Genomic DNA, 21,798 nt, shown 5'->3' with positions numbered 1-21,798 from the left:
GTGGGGTGGTCAGCTTCAGATCACGTAAGGTGCCCCTTACCTCTCTTCCCCCCACATCTCCACCCAGGTTGGGAGGTAAAGCTCTGCAGATAAACTTTCAAACTCTGGGGCTCCCCTGACCAGGGAAAGAGACTTTTGGGTCATTGGACTTTTGGGACTTTGGGTGATTTGGGGTTGCTGGACCCAAGAATCAAAGGAAAAGAGCATGCCCCAATTTGCTTGGGGTGGGTTTTTGCTCATGGGTTGTGTTACGAATCCTGTTGGTGGTGTTTCCCCAACATAATGCCACATTGTTTCTCTCTGTTATTAAAAGGCTTTTGCTACACTCAGACTATGTGCATGAGAGAGGGGAAGTATTGCCTCTTGGAGGCGCCCAGCGGGGGTGGTATATATTTGTCCCAGGTCACTGGGTGGGGGCTCGAGCCGGTTTGCATTGTGTTATTGGAATGAATCCCCTAGATATTGAACCTGGCCCTTGTTGCTGCCAACTCTGACGGGCAGAAGGGTTACATTTTGGGGGGCTCATCCGGGATGCCTGGGTCAGTACCCCTCGCAAGCACCTGTTGAGTGATCCACTACATTGGGAAACAATTTATATTTTGTTTGTGCTTATATTTTGAGGAAATTACTGTTTGTATAATGGCTAATATGTCAGGTTTGTTGGGCTCTGGCTCAGCAGCTTCTAGCTCAGAAGCTGCAGCCTCGGCTGATGATTGGACAAAAGCTCTGGGGCAAACATTGGAAAAGGTTGTGCTGTCCCATGCTGCGTCAAACTCTTGTCGTAAGTTAAGATTATTTGCTGGGGATGAGGAGTTTGAACCCTGGTTAGAGCACACCACTGAAATGCTGCAAGAGTGGGCCGTACCAGATGCAGAAAAGCGAAGATGCCTCATAGAGAGCCTTGGCGGCCCAGCATTAGATGTGATTCGCACCCTGAAGCTCATTGACCCTGGGGTCAGTGTGAAGGACTGCCTAGAGGCCCTTGAACACACCTTTGGGAGCGTAGAGGGCCCTGAAGACAGCTACTGTAAGTTCCTTAATTCCCGACAACAAAAGGGTGAGAAGGCTTCAGCCTATATACAGAGACTGGAGAGACTGCTTCAGAGAGCTGTCATGAGGGGAGCAGTGACTGCTGAGCAGATGGATCAGACCAGACTGGCTCAAATTGTAAGAGGAACTCAGTATCAGAACCCGATTCTACTTCATCTCCAGCTTAGAAAACGACAGGAACATCCCCCAAGTTACTCACAGCTGATAAAAGAGGTCAGAGAGGAGGAGGAAAGGCAGGCTGCAAGTGAGTTTTGGGAAGCCCAAACATCGGATCCAGCCAGCACAACACCACTGCAAATGGCCAGTGTACTGATGGTGAGCACCAGAGAGGAACTTGCCCAACAAATGCAGGTCCTGACGGAACGGATAGCTGAGCTGCAAAGTACTGTTGACCGAGTTAAGACTTCCAGGAATAAGAAGCCTCAAACTGTGGCGATTGAGAAGCCCGCACTTAGAGCCACCATCCCACCCAGGCGAAGGGGGAAAGGTCAATTCTTCTGCTACCGATGTGGTCAGGATGGACACAGTGCTGCCAAGTGCCGTAATGAAGAAAACCCCTCCTTAGTGTATGGAAAGCTGAGGATCAGTTGGGAGAGATCCGGTAGCTGCCAGAGGGTCTGGGGACAGGGACCCCCCAGGTCTGCAGGATTTGAAGATTCCCCCAGAAAAGACTGTCCAGCTGGGATCCCCGCAGGACTGATAGGGCCTCGAGCAGAGGTCACAGTGAGGATTGAAGGGGTGGAGTGTAAAGCAGTGCTTGACACTGGATCTCAAGTGACTATTATCTTTCAGTCATTCTACCAACAGATGCTTAGGCACCTGCCTATACAGCCACTGACTGGTCTTGGCCTGTGTGGCCTCAGCATGGATGAATACCCCTACCAAGGGTATGTCATAGTGCACCTGGAATTCCCAGAGGAGGTTGCTGGGGTAAGAGAAGAGGTAGACACAGCTGCCTTAATATGCCCTGACCCTAAAGGGACTTCTGATGTGTCTGTGCTGATAGGGACCAACTCCAGTCTCTTCAAGGTACTTGCGGATTACTGCAGAAGGCGGGCTGGGGACCAGTACCTGAATACCCTGATGATCCATACGCTTTGTGCTGAAGCCTATAGGAAAATTGAGAGCGCTAAAAGGGACATATCTGAGCTACCACTTGGGGCACTGAAGTACGCGGGCACAACCCCCTTAGTAGTGCCTGCACGGACGGAGCAAGAAGTGCTTGTCATGAGTACCTGTCTGAAAGGCAGTAAACGGACGTTAGCAATGATAGAGCAGCCGATGGGAGGAGAGCTCCCTGAAGGAGTGCTGGTCCCCAGTGGAGTCATAATCCTACCTGCTGAAGCCCAGGAAAGGGTGACTATACTGATTGCTAATGAAACGAGTCGTGATGTTGTTGTGAAGCAAGGACAAAAGATAGCAGACCTCTTTGAGCCTGAGTCGATTGTAAAACCCCAGTGTGAAACTCAAGTTCCGACAATAGACCCAGCAAAGTTTGACTTTGGAGATTCACCAGTGTCCGAGGACTGGAAAGATCGCCTGAGGAAGAAACTTTGTGAAAGATCCAAGGTGTTCTCACTGCATGAGTGGGATGTGGGATGTGCAAAAGGAGTAGAGCACAATATCAGACTACATGACTCTCGACCTTTCAGGGAGAGATCTAGGAAGATTGCTCTCTCTGAGATGGAAGATGTGCGACATCATCTTCAGGAGCTGGCTGCGAATGGCATCATTACAGAGTCCCGCAGCCCAAACGCCTCACCCATTGTGGTAGTCCGTAAAAAGAATGGGAAAATTCGGATGTGTATTGACTACCGCACCCTAAACAGCCGTACTGTGGTCGACCAGTACACTATGCCTCGAGTGCAAGATGCCTTAGGGTATGTCTACACTACGGAATAAGGTCGAATTTATACAAGTCGTTTTTTTAGAAATCGGTTTTATATATTCGAGTGTGTGTGTCCCCACAGAAGTGCATTAAGTGCATTAACTCGGCGGAGAGCTTCCACAGTACCGAGGCTAGAGTCGACTTCCGGAGCATTGCACTGTGGGTAGCTATCCCACAGTTCCCGCAGTCTCCGCTGACCATTGGAATTCTGGGTTGAGATCCCAATGCCTGATGGGGCTAAAACATTGTCGCGGGTGGTTCTGGGTACATAGCGTCAGTCCCCCCTTCCCTCCCTCCCTCCGTGAAAGCAAGGGCAGACAATCGTTTCGCGCCTTTTTTCCTGAGTTATCTGTGCGGACGCCATACCACCGCAAGCATGGAGCCCGCTCAGGTAACCGTCACCGTATATCTCCTGAGTGCTGCCAGACGCGGTACTGCATTGCTACACAGTAGCAGCAACCCATTGCCTTGTGGCAGCAGACGGTACAATACGACTGGTAGCCGTCCTCGTCGTGTCCGAGGTGCTCCTGGTCGCCTGTGTGAGGTCGATCAGGAGCGCCTGGGCAGACATGGGCGCAGGGACTAAATTTTTAGTGACTTGACCAGGTCATTCTCTTAAGTCCGGCAGTCAGTCCTATTGAACCGTCTTATGGTGAGCAGGCAGGCAATATGGATTGCTAGTAGTCCTATTGTACCGTCTTCTGCTGAGCAGCCATGAGATGTGGATGGCATGCAGTCCTTCTGCACCGTCTGCTTCCAGCCAAAGATGTAAAAGATAGATGGAGTGGATCAAAACAAGAAATAGACCAGATTTGTTTTGTACTCATTTGCCTCCTCCCCTGTCTAGGGGACTCATTCCTCTAGGTCACACTGCAGTCACTCACAGAGAAGGTGCAGCGAGGTAAATCTAGCCATGTATCAATCAGAGGCCAGGCTAACCTCCTTGTTCCAATAAGAACAATAACTTAGGTGCACCATTTCTTATTGGAACCCTCTGTGAAGTCCTGCCTGAACTACTCCTTGATGTAAAGCCACCCCCTTTGTTGATTTTAGCTCCCTGAAGCCAACCCTGTAAGCCGTGTCGTCAGAAGCCCCTCCCTCCGTCAGAGCAACGGCAGACAATCATTCCGCGCCTTTTTTCTGTGCGGACCAGAACCTGGCAAAGCGATACCGGGCGAGGAGGCGACGTCAGCGTGGTCACGTGAGTGATCAGGACATGGACACAGATTTCTCTGAAAGCATGGGCCCTGCCAATGCATGCATCATGGTGCTAATGGGGCAGGTTCATGCTGTGGAACGCCAATTCTGGGCTCGGGAAACAAGCACAGACTGGTGGGACCGCATAGTGTTGCAGGTCTGGGACGATTCCCAGTGGCTGCGAAACTTTCGCATGCGTAAGGGCACTTTCATGGAACTTTGTGACTTGCTTTCCCCTGCCCTGAAGCGCATGAATACCAAGATGAGAGCAGCCCTCACAGTTGAGAAGCGAGTGGCGATAGCCCTGTGGAAGCTTGCAACGCCAGACAGCTACCGGTCAGTTGGGAATCAATTTGGAGTGGGCAAATCTACTGTGGGGGCTGCTGTGATGCAAGTAGCCCACGCAATCAAAGATCTGCTGATATCAAGGGTAGTGACCCTGGGAAATGTGCAGGTCATAGTGGATGGCTTTGCTGCAATGGGATTCCCTAACTGTGGTGGGGCCATAGACGGAACCCATATCCCTATCTTGGCACCGGAGCACCAAGCCGGCGAGTACATAAACCGCAAGGGGTACTTTTCAATAGTGCTGCAAGCTCTGGTGGATCACAAGGGACGTTTCACCAACATCAACGTGGGATGGCCGGGAAAGGTACATGACGCTCGCATCTTCAGGAACTCTGGTCTGTTTCAAAAGCTTCAAGAAGGGACTTTATTCCCAGGCCAGAAAATAACTGTTGGTGATGTTGAAATGCCTATATGTATCCTTGGGGACCCAGCCTACCCCTTAATGCCATGGCTCATGAAGCCGTACACAGGCAGCCTGGACAGCAGTCAGGAGCTGTTCAACTACAGGCTGAGCAAGTGCAGAATGGTGGTAGAATGTGCATTTGGACGTTTAAAGGCGCGCTGGCGCAGTTTACTCACTCGCTTAGACCTCAGCGAAACCAATATTCCCACTGTTATTACTGCTTGCTGTGTGCTCCACAATATCTGTGAGAGTAAGGGGGAGACGTTTATGGCGGGGTGGGAAGTTGAGGCAAATCGCCTGGCTGCTGGTTACGCGCAGCCAGACACCAGGGCGGTTAGAAGAGCACAGGAGGGTGCGGTATGCATCAGAGAGGCTTTGAAAACCAGTTTCATGACTGGCCAGGCTACGGTGTGAAAGTTCTGTTTGTTTCTCCTTGATGAAACCCCCCGCCCCTTGGTTCACTCTACTTCCCTGTAAGCTAACCACCCTCCCCTCCTCCCTTTGATCACCGCTTGCAGGGCAATAAAGTCATTGTTGCTTCACATTCATGCATTCTTTATTCATTCATCACACAAATAGGGGGATGACTACCAAGGTAGCCCAGGAGGGGTGGTGGAGGAGGGAAGGAAAATGCCACACAGCACTTTAAAAGTTTATAACTTTAAAATTTATTGAATGCCAGCCTTCTTTTTTTTGGGCAATCCTCTGTGGTGGAGTGGCTGGTTGGCCGGTGGCCCCCCCACCGCGTTCTTGGGCGTCTGGGTGTGGAGGCTATGGAACTTGGGGAGGAGGGCGGTTGGTTACACAGGGGCTGTAGTGGCAGTCTGTGTTCCAGCTGCCTTTGCTGCAGCTCAACCATACACTGGAGCATACTGGTTTGGTCCTCCAGCAGCCTCAACATTGAATCCTGCCTCCTCTCATCACGCTGCCGCCACATTCGAGCTTCAGCCCTCTCTTCAGCCCGCCACCTCTCCTCCTGGTCATTTTGTGCTTTCCTGCAGTCTGACATTATTTGCCTCCACGCATTCGTCTGTGCTCTGTCAGTGTGGGAGGACAGCATGAGCTCGGAGAACATTTCATCTCGAGTGCGTTTTTTTTTCTTTCTAATCTTCACTAGCCTCTGGGAAGGAGAAGATCCTGTGATCATTGAAACACATGCAGCTGGTGGAGAAAAGAAAAGGGACAGCGGTATTTAAAAAGACACATTTTATAAAACATTGGCTACACTCTTTCAGGGTAAACCTTGCTGTTAACATTACATACATAGCACATGTGCTTTCATTACAAGGTCGCATTTTGCCTCCCCCCACCGCGTGGCTACCCCCTCAACCCTCCCCCCTCCCTGTGGCTAACAGCGGGGAACATTTCTGTTCAGCCACAGGCAAACAGCCCAGCAGGAATGGGCTCCTCTGAGTGTCCCCTGAAGAAAAGCACCCTATTTCAACCAGGTGACCATGGATTAGATCTCACTCTCCTGAGGATAACACAGAGAGATAAAGAACGGATGTTGCTTGAACGCCAGCAAACATACACTGCAATGCTTTGTTGTACAATGATTCCCGAGTACGTGTTACTGGCCTGGAGTGGTAAAGTGTCCTACCATGAAGGACGCAATAAGTCTGCCCTCCCCAGAAACCTTTTGCAAAGGCTTTGGGAGTATATCCAGGAGAGCCGCGAATGCCAGGGCAAAGTAATCCTTTCACATGCTTGCTTTTAAACCATGTATAGTATTTTAAAAGGTACACTCACCGGAGGTCCCTTCTCTGCCTGCTGGGTCCAGGAGGCAGCCTTGGGTGGGTTCAGGGGGTACTGGCTCCAGGTCCAGGGTGAGAAACAGTTCCTGGCTGTCGGGAAAACCGGTTTCTCCGCTTGCTTGCTGTGAGCTATCTACAACCTCCTCATCATCATCATCTTCTTCGTCCCCAAAACCTGCTTCCGTATTACCTCCATCTCCATTGAAGGAGTCAAACAACACGGCTGGGGTAGTGGTGGCTGAACCCCCTAAAATGGCATGCAGCTCATCATAGAAGCGGCATGTTTGGGGCTCTGACCCAGAGCGGCCGTTCGCCTCTCTGGTTTTCTGGTAGGCTTGCCTCAGCTCCTTCAGTTTCACGCGGCACTGCTTCGGGTCCCTGTTATGGCCTCTGTCCTTCATGCCCTGGGAGATTTTGACAAAGGTTTTGGCATTTCGAAAACTGGAACGGAGTTCTGATAGCACGGATTCCTCTCCCCATACAGCGATCAGATCCCGTACCTCCCGTTCGGTCCATGCTGGAGCTCTTTTGCGATTCTGAGACTCCATCATGGTCACCTCTGCTGATGAGCTCTGCATGGTCACCTGCAGCTTGCCACGCTGGCCAAACAGGAAATGAGATTCAAAAGTTCGCGGTTCTTTTCCTGTCTACCTGGCCAGTGCATCTGAGTTGAGAGTGCTGTCCAGAGCGGTCAAAATGGAGCACTCTGGGATAGCTCCCGGAGGCCAATACCGTCGAATTGTGTCCACAGTACCCCAAATTCGACCCGGCAAGGCCGATTTAAGCGCTAATCCACTTGTCAGGGGTGGAGTAAGGAAATCGATTTTAAGAGCCCTTTAAGTCGAAATAAAGGGCTTCATCGTGTGGACGGGTGCAGGTTTACATCGATTTAATGCTGCTAAATTCGACCTAAAGTCCTAGTGTAGACCAGGGCTAAGAGACTTTTCACACAATTCCCTTTTAGGCAAGCTGCTAGACTTCATAGTTAAAAGGTTAGAGGCACTCTCTTTCCCTTTGCAGCTTTCCTCACTGGCAACATGCAGGTTACCAGGCTCAACACACACAAGCTTAGGGATCATTCCCTCCATGTTACAAGTTTCCACACTGTCAGTGGGTTACACATTCAAATTACCTTCATGCTTTTCTTGTGCCCTGGCCAGGATATTAACCTTATTAAACAGAGTTGTCAGACTTTTACTCAGCAACACAGTAGCAACAGGCAAAATAGAAGCACAAGAATCACCGTGTCCCTGGGACATTACACTTAAAGATGAGTGGGTCTTTAAAACCAGTTTAATCAAACAGAAGGTTCTTTTGATCCCACAGGACCAGCCACACACCCAGGTCAATATATAACTCAGAACAAATCATGCTGTTGCCAATCCTTTAGTATCCAAATTCTAAAGGTTTATTTATAAAAAGAAAGGTGAGAGTTAACATTGGTCAAAGGAATCAAATACACACAATAATTGCAAAGTTCTTGGATCAGGCTCATAGCAGTGATGGAATAAACTGCTGGCTTGTTAAGTCTCTGGTTGCTTCTAAATCATTGGAAGGTCCTCAGTCCTTTGGTTAGAATGCTCCAATTAGTATAAGTTCATAGTCCAGAGGTTTGAGCAGGAAAGAGGCAAAACGGAGATGTTTCCAGGGCCTTTTATGGCTTCTGCCAATTAAAGAGAAACCCATTGTTCTCCTTACAGGAAACAAGATGGTGTTTGGAGTCACATGGGCAAGTCACATGTCCAGGCATGCTTTCGCTTAGTCATAGTAGAAGCCATCCCAGGAAAGTCCATTAAGTGTAGATAGATGTCTCCCATGGTCCATTGTGAGTTAAGTGTTCCTTGATGAGCCACTTAACTTGAATAGTCCCTTCAAGATGTGCAGGCTAAATACCTTGTGGGCGTTACCACACAAGCAAACATATTTGAAATACAAGTGTAGAGCCAACGCTCAGAACTTCAAATACAAAAATGGTACATGCATATCAATAGCTTTCATATGCAGCAAATCATACCCTTTCTATAGACACCTTACTTGACACACTTTGTACAAGATTTGTTGCAATTATATAACAGCGGTAGCAACAATGATCTACATGATCATATTTTAATCAGATAATGTCACAATGATCAACAAGCCCTTGGAGCACCATGGAGAAACACCCTTTTCTGTTTATAAATTCTGAGTACCAGCACTCCCAGCTATCTTCGAGACATCACTGACTTCCTGAGGAAACTACAATCCTTTGGTAATCTTCCAGAAAACACCATCCTGGCCACGATGGACGTAGAAGCCCTCTACACCAACATTCCACACATAGATGGACTACAAGCCGTCAGGAATAGCGTCCCCGATACTATCACGGCAAACCTGGTGGCTGAACTTTGTGACTTTGTCCTCACCCACAACTATTTCAGATTTGGGGACAATTTATACCTTCAAGTCAGCGGGATTGCTATGGGTACCCACACGGCCCCAGAGTATGCCAACATTTTTGTGGCTGACTTAGAACAACGTTTCCTCAGCTTTCGTCCCCAAACGCCCCTACTCCATTTGTGCTACATTGATGACATCTTCATCATCTGGACCCGTGGGAAGGAGGCCCTTGAGGAATCCCACCAGGATTTCAACAATTTCCACCCCACCATCAACCTCAGCCTGGACCAGTCCACACAAGAGGTCCACTTCCTAGACACAACAGTGCTAATAAGCGATGGTCACATAAACACCACCCTACTGACTGCTAGACTTACCTACATGCCTCCAGCTTTCATCCAGACCGAATCCCACGATCCATTTTCTACAGCCAAGCTCTAAGATACAACCGCATTTTCTCCAATCCCTCAGACAGAGACAAACATCTACAGGATCTCTATCAAGCATTCTTAAAACTACAATACTCACCTTTTGAAATGAAGAAACAGATTGACAGAGCCAGAAGGGTACCCAGAAGTCACCTACTACAAGACAGGCCCAACAAAGAAAGTAACAGAATGCCACTAGCCGTCACCTACAGCCCCCAACTAAAACCTCTCCAGTACATCATCAGTGATCTGCAACCTATCCTGAAGGACAATCCCTCACTCTCACAGACTTTGGGAGACAGGCCAGTCCTCACTTACAGACAGCCCCCCAGCCTAAAGCAAATACTCACCAGCAACTACACACCACACAACAAAAACACTAACCCAGGAACCAAATCCCGCAACAAACCCCGGTGCCAATTCTGTCCACATATCTATTCAAGGGACACCACTATAGGACCTAACCACATCAGCTACACCATCAAGGGCTCTGTCATAAATATAAAGGGAAGGGTAACCACCTTTCTGTATAGAGAGCTATAAAATCCCTCCTGGCTAGAGGCAACATCCTGTTACCTGTAAAGGGTTAAGAAGCTCAGCTAACCTGGCTGGCACCTGACTCAAAGGACCAATAAGGGGACACAATACTTTCAAATCTTGGGTGGGGGTTGAAAGGCTTTTGTTTTGTGCTCTTTGTTTACGTGTTTGTTCTCTCTTGGGACTGAGAGAGGCCAGACAGAAATCCATCTTCTCCAACCCATCCTAATCCAAGTCTCCAATATTGCAACCAGTACAGGTAAGCCAGGCGAGGCGGATTCGTTTATCTTTTGTTTTATGTGAATTTTCCCTGTGTTAAGAGGGAGGTTTATTCATTTTCTGTAACTTTAAGGTTTTGCCCAGAGGGGGATCCTCTGTGTTTTGAATCTGAATACCCTGTAAAGTATTTTCCATCCTGATTTTACAGAGATGATTTTTACCTTTCTTCTTTTTTTAATAAAATCCTTCTTTTAAGAACCTGACTGGTTTTTCCATTGTTCCAAGATCCAGGGGTTTGGGTCTTTGATGATTTTGTAACCAATTGGTTAGGATATTATTCTCAAGCCTCCCCAGGAAAGGGGGTGTGTAGGGCTAGGGAGGATATTTTGGGGGAAGACGTCTCCAAGTGGTCTCTTTCCCTGTTCTTTGTTTAAAATGCTTGGTGGTGGCAGTATACTGTTCAAGGACAAGGCAAAGTTTGTACCTTGGGGAAGTTTTTAACCTAAGCTGGTAAGAATAAGCTTAGGGGGTCTTTCATGCGGGTTCCCACATCTGTACCCTAGAGTTCAGAGTGGGAAAGGAACCCTGACAGGCTCATTCACCTGCACATCTACCAATGTGATATATGCCATCAAGTGCCAGCAATGCCCCTCGGCCATGTACATTGGCCAAACCGGACAGCCTCTACGCAAAAGAATAAATGGACACAAATCTGACATCAGGAATTATAACATTCAAAAACCAGTAGGAGAATACTTCAATCTCCCTGGTCACTCAATAACAGACCTAAAAGTGGCAATTCTTCAACAAAAAACTTCCAAAACAGACTCCAACGTGAAACTGCAGAACTGGAATTAATTTGCAAACTGGACACCATCATATTAGCCCTGAATAAAGACTGAATTAGGGCTGATTAGGTCATTACAAAACCTGAACCTAATTTGCCCCATACTAATTTCCCCCTACTGTTACTCACACTTTCTTGTCAACTGTTTGAAACGGGCCACTCTCGTTAACACTACAAAAGTGCTGTTTCCTCCCTTTGTATCCTACTGTTAGTTGAATTGTCTCGTTAGACTGACCTCACACTTGGCAGGCAACTCCCATCTTTTCACGTATTTATACCTGCTCCTGTATTTTCCACTCCATGCATTTGATGAAGTGGGTTCTAGCCCAGGAAAGCTTATGCTCAAATAAATGTGTTAGTCTCTAAGGTGCCACAAGGACTCCTCGTTGTTTTTGCTGATACAGACTAACACGGCTACCACTCTGAAACCTCCCCTCCCTCATCGTTCATGATCCTGCTGAGATGACGACCTTTGGTAACAGCAGCAGAAAGGTGCAGGTGGCAAGCAGGGGGTACAAAGGGTAACAGTTTATTGAGCTGCAGAGGGGAGCCTCTGAGGTGAGAGTCTCCTTTTTTATTGCACAACATTGAACTATTATCTGACAGACAGGCCCTGAGTCAGGGCACCAACGACGCGGAGCCTGTGTGCCCCAGAACACACTGACAGGGAACAGTCATTAAACACCCCGCTGCCTGTGCTGACAGAGCTCAGGGGATCTGAGACGCTTCAGGTGCGGCTCTGAAGGGAGTTCAAGGGTAAGGTGCATAATTCCCTGCTCCGCTACAGACTCCCTGTGTGGCCTTAGGCAAGTCACTTAGGCCCAGAGTTTCCAAGGTGTTTTGAGGTTTATGATGCAGATAGGCGCCTAGTGGAATTTTCAAAGATGTCTGGGCACTTAGCTTCCAATGGGAGTTAGGCACCTAGGTGCTTTTGAAAATCCCACTAAATGCCTAACTACATCTTTAGGTGACTACAGACCTTCCAAACTTTGCCCCTTAGTCTCTGTGTCAGATTTGCAAAGCTATTTAGGCTCCTAAAGATGCAGACTGGAGCCTAGTGGGACTTTCAAAAGTGCCTGCTTGAGTTAGGTGCCTGACTCCCCATGAATTCCCTTTAGCTCCTGCCCCTTCTGCATTCGTCCCATGCATATTCCATCAACGGCGCTTGCTGGCAGGAATGTCCATGCAAACAAAGCATTTCTACTAAATGTTATAAAATATTCCTGGGAAGCAATGTCTGAACATTTAGGCCCTGACCCAACAAGGTCCTTAAGTATGTGTAGAACTTTCAGCATGCAAGGAACCCCACCAAAGCATTAATCACAAATATTTGCACCAAAAACCTGTTTCTAAGAGTTAAATTTAGCCAATCAAGAAACAGAAACAATCCCATGTGACCTGTCTGTCCAATCATAACTAACCCCACAGAAATCAATGTATTTGACAAACGTATTTGAGGAAATAAATCTGAGAAAATTGTGATCAGTATGTGGGCAGCTGACGAACGGGAACAGAAGCAGAGCTCACTGGACACGTCACATTCTGCACATTATTCCCCCAGCTCTGCTTTCAGCCCTCACTGGGATCCTGGGCTCGGCTTGTCTTTGGGAGTCAGACCATGCAGTTATTGGTCCTGAGGGGACCTGGGAATCCCCCCAAGCCAGGCCTGGAGCCGACCCCACTGGCCTTCTCCGGGAGGCTGTGGGGGAGGCTTTAGAATGCTGGGACTTAGGTCTCCTCCCCGCGAACATTCTGAAATCCCGCTGCAATTTCCTGCATTTGACACAGTAATAAAAAAAAGTTGATGCCAAAAATTGTAAGTGCCCAAGTGGGGCCCTGTGCGGGGGAAGCAGCCTGTGGTGAGCCGGCCGAGTCGTCCGGGGGGATTTTCAGAGGGGCCTGGGCACCTCGCTTCCGATGGGAGTTAGGCACCTAAGTGCTTTTGACAATCCCAGTAGATGCCAAGCTACATCTTTAGGTGTCTACAGACCTTCTGAAATCTGCCCCTTAGTCTCTGTGCCACATTTGCAAAGTTATTTAGGCTCCTAAAGATGCAGAGAGGAGCCGAGTGGGACGTTCACACCTGCCTTGTAAGCCGGTTTATATTTTTTTAAAATAATGTAAAAGTGGACTGGAAACAGGAAGTGTTTAACAGTTTCCCTCTATTCCATAATATCACCATCATAAGAAAAATGTATTTAACTAAGAATATCAACTTTATTCATACTCTTTTGAATATGGAAACAACCCAGCACTCGTGGATCCTCAAAAGCAAATACTTTCTAAAAATAAAACAAAATGTCGCCCCTTCTTTTGCGATGTTCTTCAGGAGGCAGCAAACACTTTTCGTCGTTGTCCAGTGGGGGATGGGGCTGCCTCTTGCCCAGCCTGGGGCAGGAGTGGTAACTACGGAGGGGGCGGGGAGGGCAGGGTGTGACGACACTCACCCTAGCCCCAGCTGCTCAGGTCCAGGAAGCCCCCTCGTTTCCCTTGTGGTGGGTGACAGAAGGGGTGGGGGGGGGCTGCTGTCACGTGTGCACCTCCTCCCCTGCTGCTGCCCCTCACCATAGCATCACTGGGGGTGGGGAGTGCGGCATCTCCTTGCCAAGCGTGGGGCAGGAGAGGTGACTGCGGGCAGGGGCACGTGTCCAACACAGACCCATGCCCCAGCTGCTCAGGTCCAGACTCCAGGAAGCCTCCTCAGAGTTGGAGTCGTCTCCCAGTAGGTGCCGGGGGGGCTGCCATCACATGTGCACCTTCTCCTCTCCTCCCTCCGCAGGCGCAGCAGCCACCTCAGCCTGCCGCCCGCGCCGGTCCCTGTGTTGTAGCCAGCAGCGGCCGGTGAGGGAGCACTGCGCGGAGCAGCTGGCAGGGCCGGGGCACTCCAGGGGAGGCCCATGGGGGCAGCAGGTGGGGCTGGGGCAGAGACCCGGCCCCAAACATTGGTGGACCCAGGCTCCCGGGCCCTGAATATTGCTGGAGCACGAGCACTACGGGCCCATATAACTTGCCGACCCTGCAAGGTGTATTTATGCAAGTTCTCAGTTGCAGAAATTTGTCCCTTATTTATTTACTTACTTTTGAAAAACACCAGAAGTTAGATTCTGACTGTGTGGAGACATCAACTATTACAGAAACCACATTATAATGTTTACTTTGCTTACTATAGATGGGATTATAATAAAAATGTCATAGGAAAGATCCAAATGAGAACTCTAGCCTGTGTTCTTGCACATAGGTTGTTAAAACCTGGGAATTGCTGAGAGCAGATTTAATCGGGCTCTATCCAGTATCCCAGAAGCGACACCAGTATGTACTGACAGCTACAGATGATTTTTCAAAATAGGGAGAAGAATTTCCACTTAGAACTATGAAAGCACATGAGGTGGAGAAGAAGACATGTGAAATTATATATTAACATGGCTGTCCAGAGCAGATACTGGCAGATCTAGGTTCTGAATTGAATAATGAGGTAACAGTTTACATTTGGTGCTATTTTCACTATATGGTTAATTACAGAATCATGGCCGGGTGACACATAGCTTCAGCAGACCATGCCACCTAGACAGCAGCAGACTGAATAAAACCACAAATGAATCCATCACAAGATAATGTTAGGGTATTTATTTTCAAATAACCAATATAAATTTAGGGCACTCTGCCATGGATGGCATACTGTGACTAAATCTTCAAAACTGAATGATTACATTGAAAATGTTCATAACGCATCACGTTTAAAACAAAAAGTAGTCCTAGCAATGCCATGTGATGTGCCTCCCCTCACACTCTGCTCAGCCAGCTCTTCAAGAAATTAGGTTCAATCGCTAATATCAAGGAATTGGACCAATCGGTCACTAGTTTTACAGAGCATTCCAGAAGGTGGTGGACAGAACCCAGAGGAATTGTGATGAATTTCCTGGAGCAACTTTCTTTTCTTTGTACTCTAAACCTCACATGACAACAAAAATAGCACCCTTTCGACTGATTTATGGCCAAGAAGAAAGGTCTCCCAATAAAACTTCACCAAATGTCATGTTAGGTGTCATTAAGTGCCAGCATCTTTACTACAATTAAGTTAATTTATGATGATTCAGTAAAGCAATACAACCCCTTCTCTATTTCTTTATCAAACTACATTTGTTGTGTCCTTATAACCAAGAACATGGAAAGCCTGGCCGTACTCTGAAATCAACAGTGGACACTGACAGTACATTCCCTGCAAATAATATTTCTAAAGAAAAATAAACCAAAAAAATGAGATTGTAGAAGACATTTTTGTATATATCAGGGGTAGGCAACCTCTGGCATGTGTGCCAAAGGTGGCATGCGAACTGATTTTCAGCGGCACTCAGACTGCTCGGGTCCTGGCCACCGGTCCGGGGGGCTCTGCATTTTAATTTAATTTTAAATGAAGCTTCTTAAACATTTTAAAAACCTTATTTACTTTACATACAACAATAGTTTAGTTATATATTATTGACTTATAGTAAGAGACCTCCAAAAACGTTAAAATGTATGACTGGCATGCAAAACCTTACATTAGAGTGACTAAATAAAGACTCGGCACACCACTGCTGAAAGGTTGCCGACCCCTGGTATGTAAGAATACAGCATTTGAGGTTGGAGACCATGTTTTGTGAGAAAAAGCAAGGAAGGGTCAAATCTTGATTACTGATTATATGCAGTTAGAAAGTGAATTAATGCTGACAGAACTTCAAATAATATTACATAATCTTGTATGAGTTAATTTAAATATATTGCTTCATTAATTCTATCATTTTTAAGTTATTAATTTTCAAAGGTGTAGTGCAGGAGGTGGGTGTATGTGCCCTGCCTTCCAGAGAGAACCAGTCAAGACAATAAAGTGGGGGGGAGAGGAGAGAGAGAGAGAGGGAGCAGCTGCACATGTGTGTAGTTGTGATGTTTATGACACACGTATATAGTAACTGAACAACCCTGTCTGACAATTTAATAGTTTATTTTGTGAAGATAAATATTTTGGATTTCTTGAAATTCCACAGTTGAAATACAAATGACGTTATTTAGAGAAGTTAAACTTCAATTTAGATTTGAGGGAAGAATCAAAAAATAAATGTAAATAATTCCATTTCTAAAAATATGTTTAGATGCTTGATTTTGAAATACTGTTGAAATGTAAATTGAAATATTCTTGTATTTACACCTTGTTACAATAATATTTTCTAAATTAGAATAATCTTTTTTCTTTCCTATTTTACATTGAGATTTCACAGGGCTAGAAAATTCTGGCAGGATGAATGACCCCATCCCCCAACATCTGCTACCCCCGGGGCAGGGGACGGGGCAAGGTGAGGGCTGGGGGTTGCCAGGTGTCCGGTTTTTCACTGGACCCTCCAGTGGAAAAGGGAAACTGGCAGCGTCCGGGCAGCACAAAAACTCCAGTAGCTGCAGTAACCAGCCCCCACCACAGGGGGGCGGGAGGAGCAGTCGCGCTGGGGGGGCCAGTCTGTGCCGCGGGGTCACAGTAGGGTACAGCGATACCCTCTGGCCGGAGCCGGGACCGGGCAGATGATCAGGGGAGCCGCGTTTGTACCCCCAGCATTGGGACCGGGACAGAAATAAGGGCGGAGCGTCCTGGAGAAGGTGTCAGTGAACGTGAAGAGACGGGACACGTCAGTCACATTGTAAAACGAGATCTCGCCCCCCTCATAGTCCAGGAAAATCCCCACCCGGCCGGGCCGGACGCTCACGGGGAGGGGGGTCGTGGGGCCAGTGCAGGCCTCGTATTCCCCGTCCCTCAGCCGCATGACCCAGTATCCATCCTCAGGTTTGGGTGTGACCTTCCCCTTCCTGCGCACAGATTCCCGACAAACCCCCAGAGTCCAGCCTGTCTTGTCTCCCACCTCCACCTCCCAGTAACGCCTCCCGCCCGTGAACCTCTCAGCGCCCAGGACAATGGGATATTTATCAAATCTCTCAGGCTTGTCGGGCAGATCCTGGCGTCTGTCTCCGTGTCTCACATGTTTCCGATCCTCAGACAGGACGAGGTGGGGATGAGCCGTGTCTGGATCCAGAGTCACGTCCACTGGGGGGAGAAGCACAGAATCAGGGCCGGGGGCAGGGGCTGGTCACTGGGATCGAAGGGAAATTAACCTGGGTCCCCGTTAATCGCTGGGGGGGGGTTGTTGCCTGAGGGGAGTCAGGGCCCCTCTGCCTGTGAGGAGACGATGGGGGGGAAAGGGCAGGAGGAGCGGGGGAGGGGTGGGAAGGTGTCAGTGGGGGCGGGGAGGGGAGAGGCTGATGCTGGCAGAGGAAAGGGGAGGGTCAGGTGACAGGAGCAGAGGGGGAAGGGGTAGAGGGGAGGGGCAGGTGACAGGACAGAGGGGGAAGGGGTAGAGGGGAGGGGCAGGTGACAGGAGTAGAGGGGGGAGGAGTAGAGGGGAGGGGCAGGTGACAGGAGTAGAGGGGGAAGGGGTAGAGGGGAGGGGCAGGTGACAGGAGCAGAGGGGGGAGGAGTAGAGGGGAGGGGCAGGTGACAGGACAGAGGGGGAAGGGGTAGAGGGGAGGGGCAGGTGACAGGAGTAGAGGGGGGAAGGGTAGAGGGGAGGGGCAGGCACAAGGGCAATGTGGGGACAAGGGAAGGGGCAGGCACCATAAGAACAGAGGGGGGTGAAGGGCAGGATCCTGGGGGCTGCAGGGGGTGGGGGAAGGGGTGGGCTCCATGGGAGAAGAAGGGGATGGACCCCAGGGGGCTGCAGGGGCCAAGGGAAGGGGTGGGCACCAGGGGGCAGAGGGGTGTGAGGGAATGGGGGAGCTCCAATGGGGAGGGGAAATCAAGGGGAGGGTGAGCTGCCAGGGGGTGAGATGATGAGGAGTGGGGAGGTGGAACCATGGGGGGTAGCAAATGGGCAGGCACTGGTGCCAGGGGGCAGAATGGGGGGTGAGGGAGCAGGTGAGCAGAAGGGGGCAGAGAGAGGGGTGTGGAGAAGGGCAGGACCTAGGGGGCAGAGGAGTGTGAAGGGAGATGTGGGCACCAGGGGGGCAGAGGGAGGATGAAGGGAGGGGTGGGACCCAGAGATTAGGAGAGGGGGAGGGGAGGGGCGGGGCAGTGCTGAGGTGAGGGGAAGGGCAGAGACCAGGGGTCCAAAGGGGGGAGAGGGAAGGGACTTGCACCAGGCGGGCAGAGGGGGCAAAGGAAATGGCAGGCACCAGGAAGGCAGATGGGGCAAGGGTAGAGATGGGACTTGGGGCAGAGGAGGAGCTGGCACCAGGGGACTAGAGGGGTGGTGAGGGGTGCAGGTGTCATGGAGCCAGAGGGCGAGGGGAGGGGCAGAGGTGAGAAATAAAGAGAAGGTGGCATGGATGATGGTGGCAGAGGGGCGAGAGGAGAGTGGGGTCAGTGGGGCGGAGGGTGGTGAGGGGGTAGGCACCAGGGAGGAAAGGGACAAGGGGAGGGTCAGGTGTTGGGGGGCAGGGGGAAGGAGGGAAGGGGTCGGCACCAGAAGGGTGCGGGGGGTAAGGGAAAGGGTAGGTGCCAGGGGGACTGAGGGGGTTGAGCAGAAGGGCAGACACAGGGAGGGCAGAGGAGGGGAGGGACAAGCACCAGGGGGCAGAGAGGGGCAAGGAGAGAGGCAGGGGCAGGTGGGTAGAGGGAGGTGTTAGGAGACGCCATTGGGGAGAGGCAGGTGCCAGGGGGTTAGAGTGGGGCTAGAGGAGGGGTGGGCACAGGGGGGTGAGGGAAGGGTGGGTGCCAGGGGTCAGAGAGGGTGGGGAGAGAGGCAGGTGCCAGGAGGGCTGAGGGGAGTAAGAAGGGCAGAAGCCAGGACAGCAGAAGAGGGTGAGGGGTGGGACGGCCATCAGGGGGCAGAGGGCGTGAGGGAAGTGGCAGGCACCAGGGAAGCAGATGGGAGTGAGGGAAGGGGTGGGAGACATGGCAGCAGACGAGGGAAAGGGGAGAGGTGGATGCCAGGAGATAGCCGGGGTGTGAAGTGATGGGTGGGCTCCAGGTTGCTGAGGATGTTTGGGGGAGAGGGGAAGGTGCCAGGAGGGCAGGGGGGAAGGGAGGGGGGTTTCCGGAGGGGCAGAGGTGGGTGAAAGGCAGGGGCACATGCCAGGGAGGCAAAGTGGGGGGCAGAGGGGCCTAGGGAAGCAGAAAGTGGGTGGGAAGAAGGGGAGGGGCGAGGAGGAGGGGTCAGAATAGAGCAGGGTCCAGGTGGGCACAGGGGTGAGAAAAGGGTAAGGGAGGGGCAGGAGCCAGAGGGCTGAGGGAGAGGTAGGCCCCAGGGAATCTCTCTTGCTTTGGGGTCATGTGTGGTTGGTTTCTCGCTAAGAGCAGGTTGGTGCTGGCCCCACACACACTGGGGGTGCAGCCCTGCCCCAGGGGGCGCAGCTGGGACTCTCCATGCTGGCGGGCCCCACAGGCACCACCTTCCAGCCAGGCAAACCCCACAGCCAGCCCCTCCCCTCTCCTGGCCCAGCCCGTCCGCCATGGGGCAGTGGTCTGGGTTGGGCTCACTGGGGCGGCCGTGCAGTGGAGGATTTGGGGTGGGGAGGGCGGTAAATACGTACTAATAGGCTGTTGCTAATGAGGCCAGGGCAGTGGGGAGGGGAGGGGGCATTTCCCCACTTACTGCCCCCTCCATCTGGGGGAGGCTGCACCAGGCACCAGTCCCAGTTCACATCCGCACAGCAAGTCTGCCCTGGGCGTTTGCACCGGTGCAAGGAAACCCCGGCAGACATGGCCTGATACACTGGTGTGCCAGGGGCCATAACCCCTCCCGCCACTGGGGTTATGGATCAATAATTACAGGGTGACTGGAGCAGGGGGGCTGGACTCTGGGTCTCCCAGGTCGGGGCCTGAAACACTGGGCTGCAGAGTCAGTCTCGCTCCCACGCTCTCGCCCATTACCCAGAGCAGTGTTTAGACACAGGGGGACGTCATCAGACCCCCAGAGCCCAGCAGCTCAAGCCCTCATGGCATCCCACGGGGGGATTGAACCGGGGGCTCCCCGCTGAGGGCCCAGCCACGGGGCTAAAGGCTGGAAGGGAAGTGGCAGCACCTTTCTGTTCATTGAAACTCGTCAGCAAATTCGACATGGATTCGCGAATAGTTTCTGTGGACCCGAAATATAATTTTGCAGCAAATAAACTATTTGTCCAAAACATTTCACCCAGCTTCACTGTAAACCTGTCTGAGCAGCTTAGGAGCTCAAATCCCAGTGACTTGCAGTGAGTGACTCTCAACATCCCCAGAAACGCAAAGTTACGGGCAGGTCAGACTCAGGACATCAGCTATAAAACACTCCAGAGCTGCTATTTAATTTGCCCTGGGTAAAAAAATTCCCCAAGCCCCTGATCTTGCCCCCAAAATCAGGCTGAAAATGGAGACCCCCACAAATCAGCCTGAACTCTGCCCAGAGCGATTGTCCCATGGACGCGGCACAGACCCTTTGCAGCTGCACCTGGGCGTCTCCCAGAGCAGATAATGGTCACAGAGACCGTCCCAGAGCCCCAGGGGCTCCAGCCTCTCCATCTAACGACTGCGCCAGCCACCCCCCTTGCTCTCATTAACCAGCCCTGGATCAGACGCGCTGGGAACTTTCAGACCCAGACTCTGGACACACTCTGGGTTCATGTCCACAGCCCATGGCAGCGAGGCTCCGAACGGGGTGGACAGATTCAGGCTTGTGGGGCTCCCTCTTTGGCACTAAAAATATCCACGTAGACGTTCATGCTCAGGCTGGAGTTCAGGCTCTGAAGCCCAGCGTGGAGCCAGGTCCGCCCCTCACAGCGCAAGCGGGGAGATTGTCTGTGTCCACGTCCCCTTCACCCCATTCCTGGGACTGGGAACAGCAGCCCCTGGGCCCCTCCCTTCACCCCCAGGGCAGGGGAGCGAGAGCCCTTGGCCTTCTGGGAAGTGGGGCCTCCCAGCAGCACCCATTCCTGGGTCAGTGAGAAAGTGTCTCCACCTGGAGAGCTCTGTGCACCCAGCAAATACACAGATGTGCCCGTGGATCAGGATCCGGGATGGTACTCTCCCCAGGAGTGATGGAAACTCCCTAAAGGTAGAGGGGCCACCGGTGCCTGAACCATGGCCCTGCCCTCCCGTGTGGGTCCTTCTCCTGGAGCTCCTGCCCCCGCACCACCCCTTCTCCCCGAACCCCTGCCCTCACACAGCTCCTTCTCCCTGAGCCACGGCCCTCACACTGCCTCTTCTTAAGACCCCGCCCCCACACCGCCCCTTCTCCCCAAGACTCCACCCCTGCACCGCCTCTTCCCCCCCAACACCCTGCCCCCATGGTCGCTCCTCTCTGCTCCCTCCCGCCCCCCATCACTCGCCCTTACAGCCGGTAAAAAGTGGGAGACCTAGCCCTCCTATCAGTAAAAGTGATGGGGCCATGGTCTCCTGGCCCCTCTCTTCCAGTGCCATTTATTCAGCCCCCCCCGCAACCCCGGAAGGAGCGGGGGCCTTGGGGCAGTGTCAGTGAGTGTCAGTGAGTTCAGTGCTGGGGGTACAAGTGGGGTTTACACCCCTCCTGCTGGAGCTCTGGGTATCGAGGGTACGAAGACGTCACAGCAGCCATGTGAGCCCCGCACTGTCCTGCCACATGGCTCAGCCCTGACACCTGCTGGAGCCTCTCCCTGGGGAGGAACCGTCCCTGCGGCCCCTTCAGGCCTTGGCCTCCCTGAGGAGGTGGCCGGTCAGGCTGCCGTTAATGAGAATTACGACATGAGCTCCTGTTCGCTGGGAACTGGACTCTGAGCCTGGGCTG

The 21,798-nt window shown here is 51.2% G+C and overlaps 2 protein-coding genes across 2 annotated transcripts in view; both read right to left on the bottom strand.

Moving 5' to 3' along the window:
• The window catches only part of LOC141998502 (E3 ubiquitin-protein ligase TRIM39-like), a 62,836-nt gene that overhangs the window by 12,697 nt on the left and 28,341 nt on the right, over window positions 1-21,798 (bottom strand). The gene's annotated exons all lie outside the window — the stretch shown is intronic.
• On the bottom strand, window positions 16,546-20,122 carry LOC141998791 (E3 ubiquitin-protein ligase TRIM39-like). Its single transcript, XM_074971775.1, has 2 exons — window positions 20,086-20,122; window positions 16,546-17,111 (listed from the first exon to the last, which is right to left on the bottom strand). The coding sequence occupies exons 1-2, from the start codon at window positions 20,120-20,122 to the stop codon at window positions 16,546-16,548; spliced, it is 603 nt and encodes a 200-aa protein (XP_074827876.1).

The sequence above is a fragment of the Natator depressus genome, chromosome 14 (genome assembly GCF_965152275.1).
Source record: "Natator depressus isolate rNatDep1 chromosome 14, rNatDep2.hap1, whole genome shotgun sequence".
In the NCBI taxonomy this organism is placed as follows: domain Eukaryota; kingdom Metazoa; phylum Chordata; order Testudines; family Cheloniidae; genus Natator; species Natator depressus.
The sequence above is the reverse complement of the archived record's forward strand: the minus strand, read 5'-3'. Positions and strand labels throughout refer to the sequence as shown.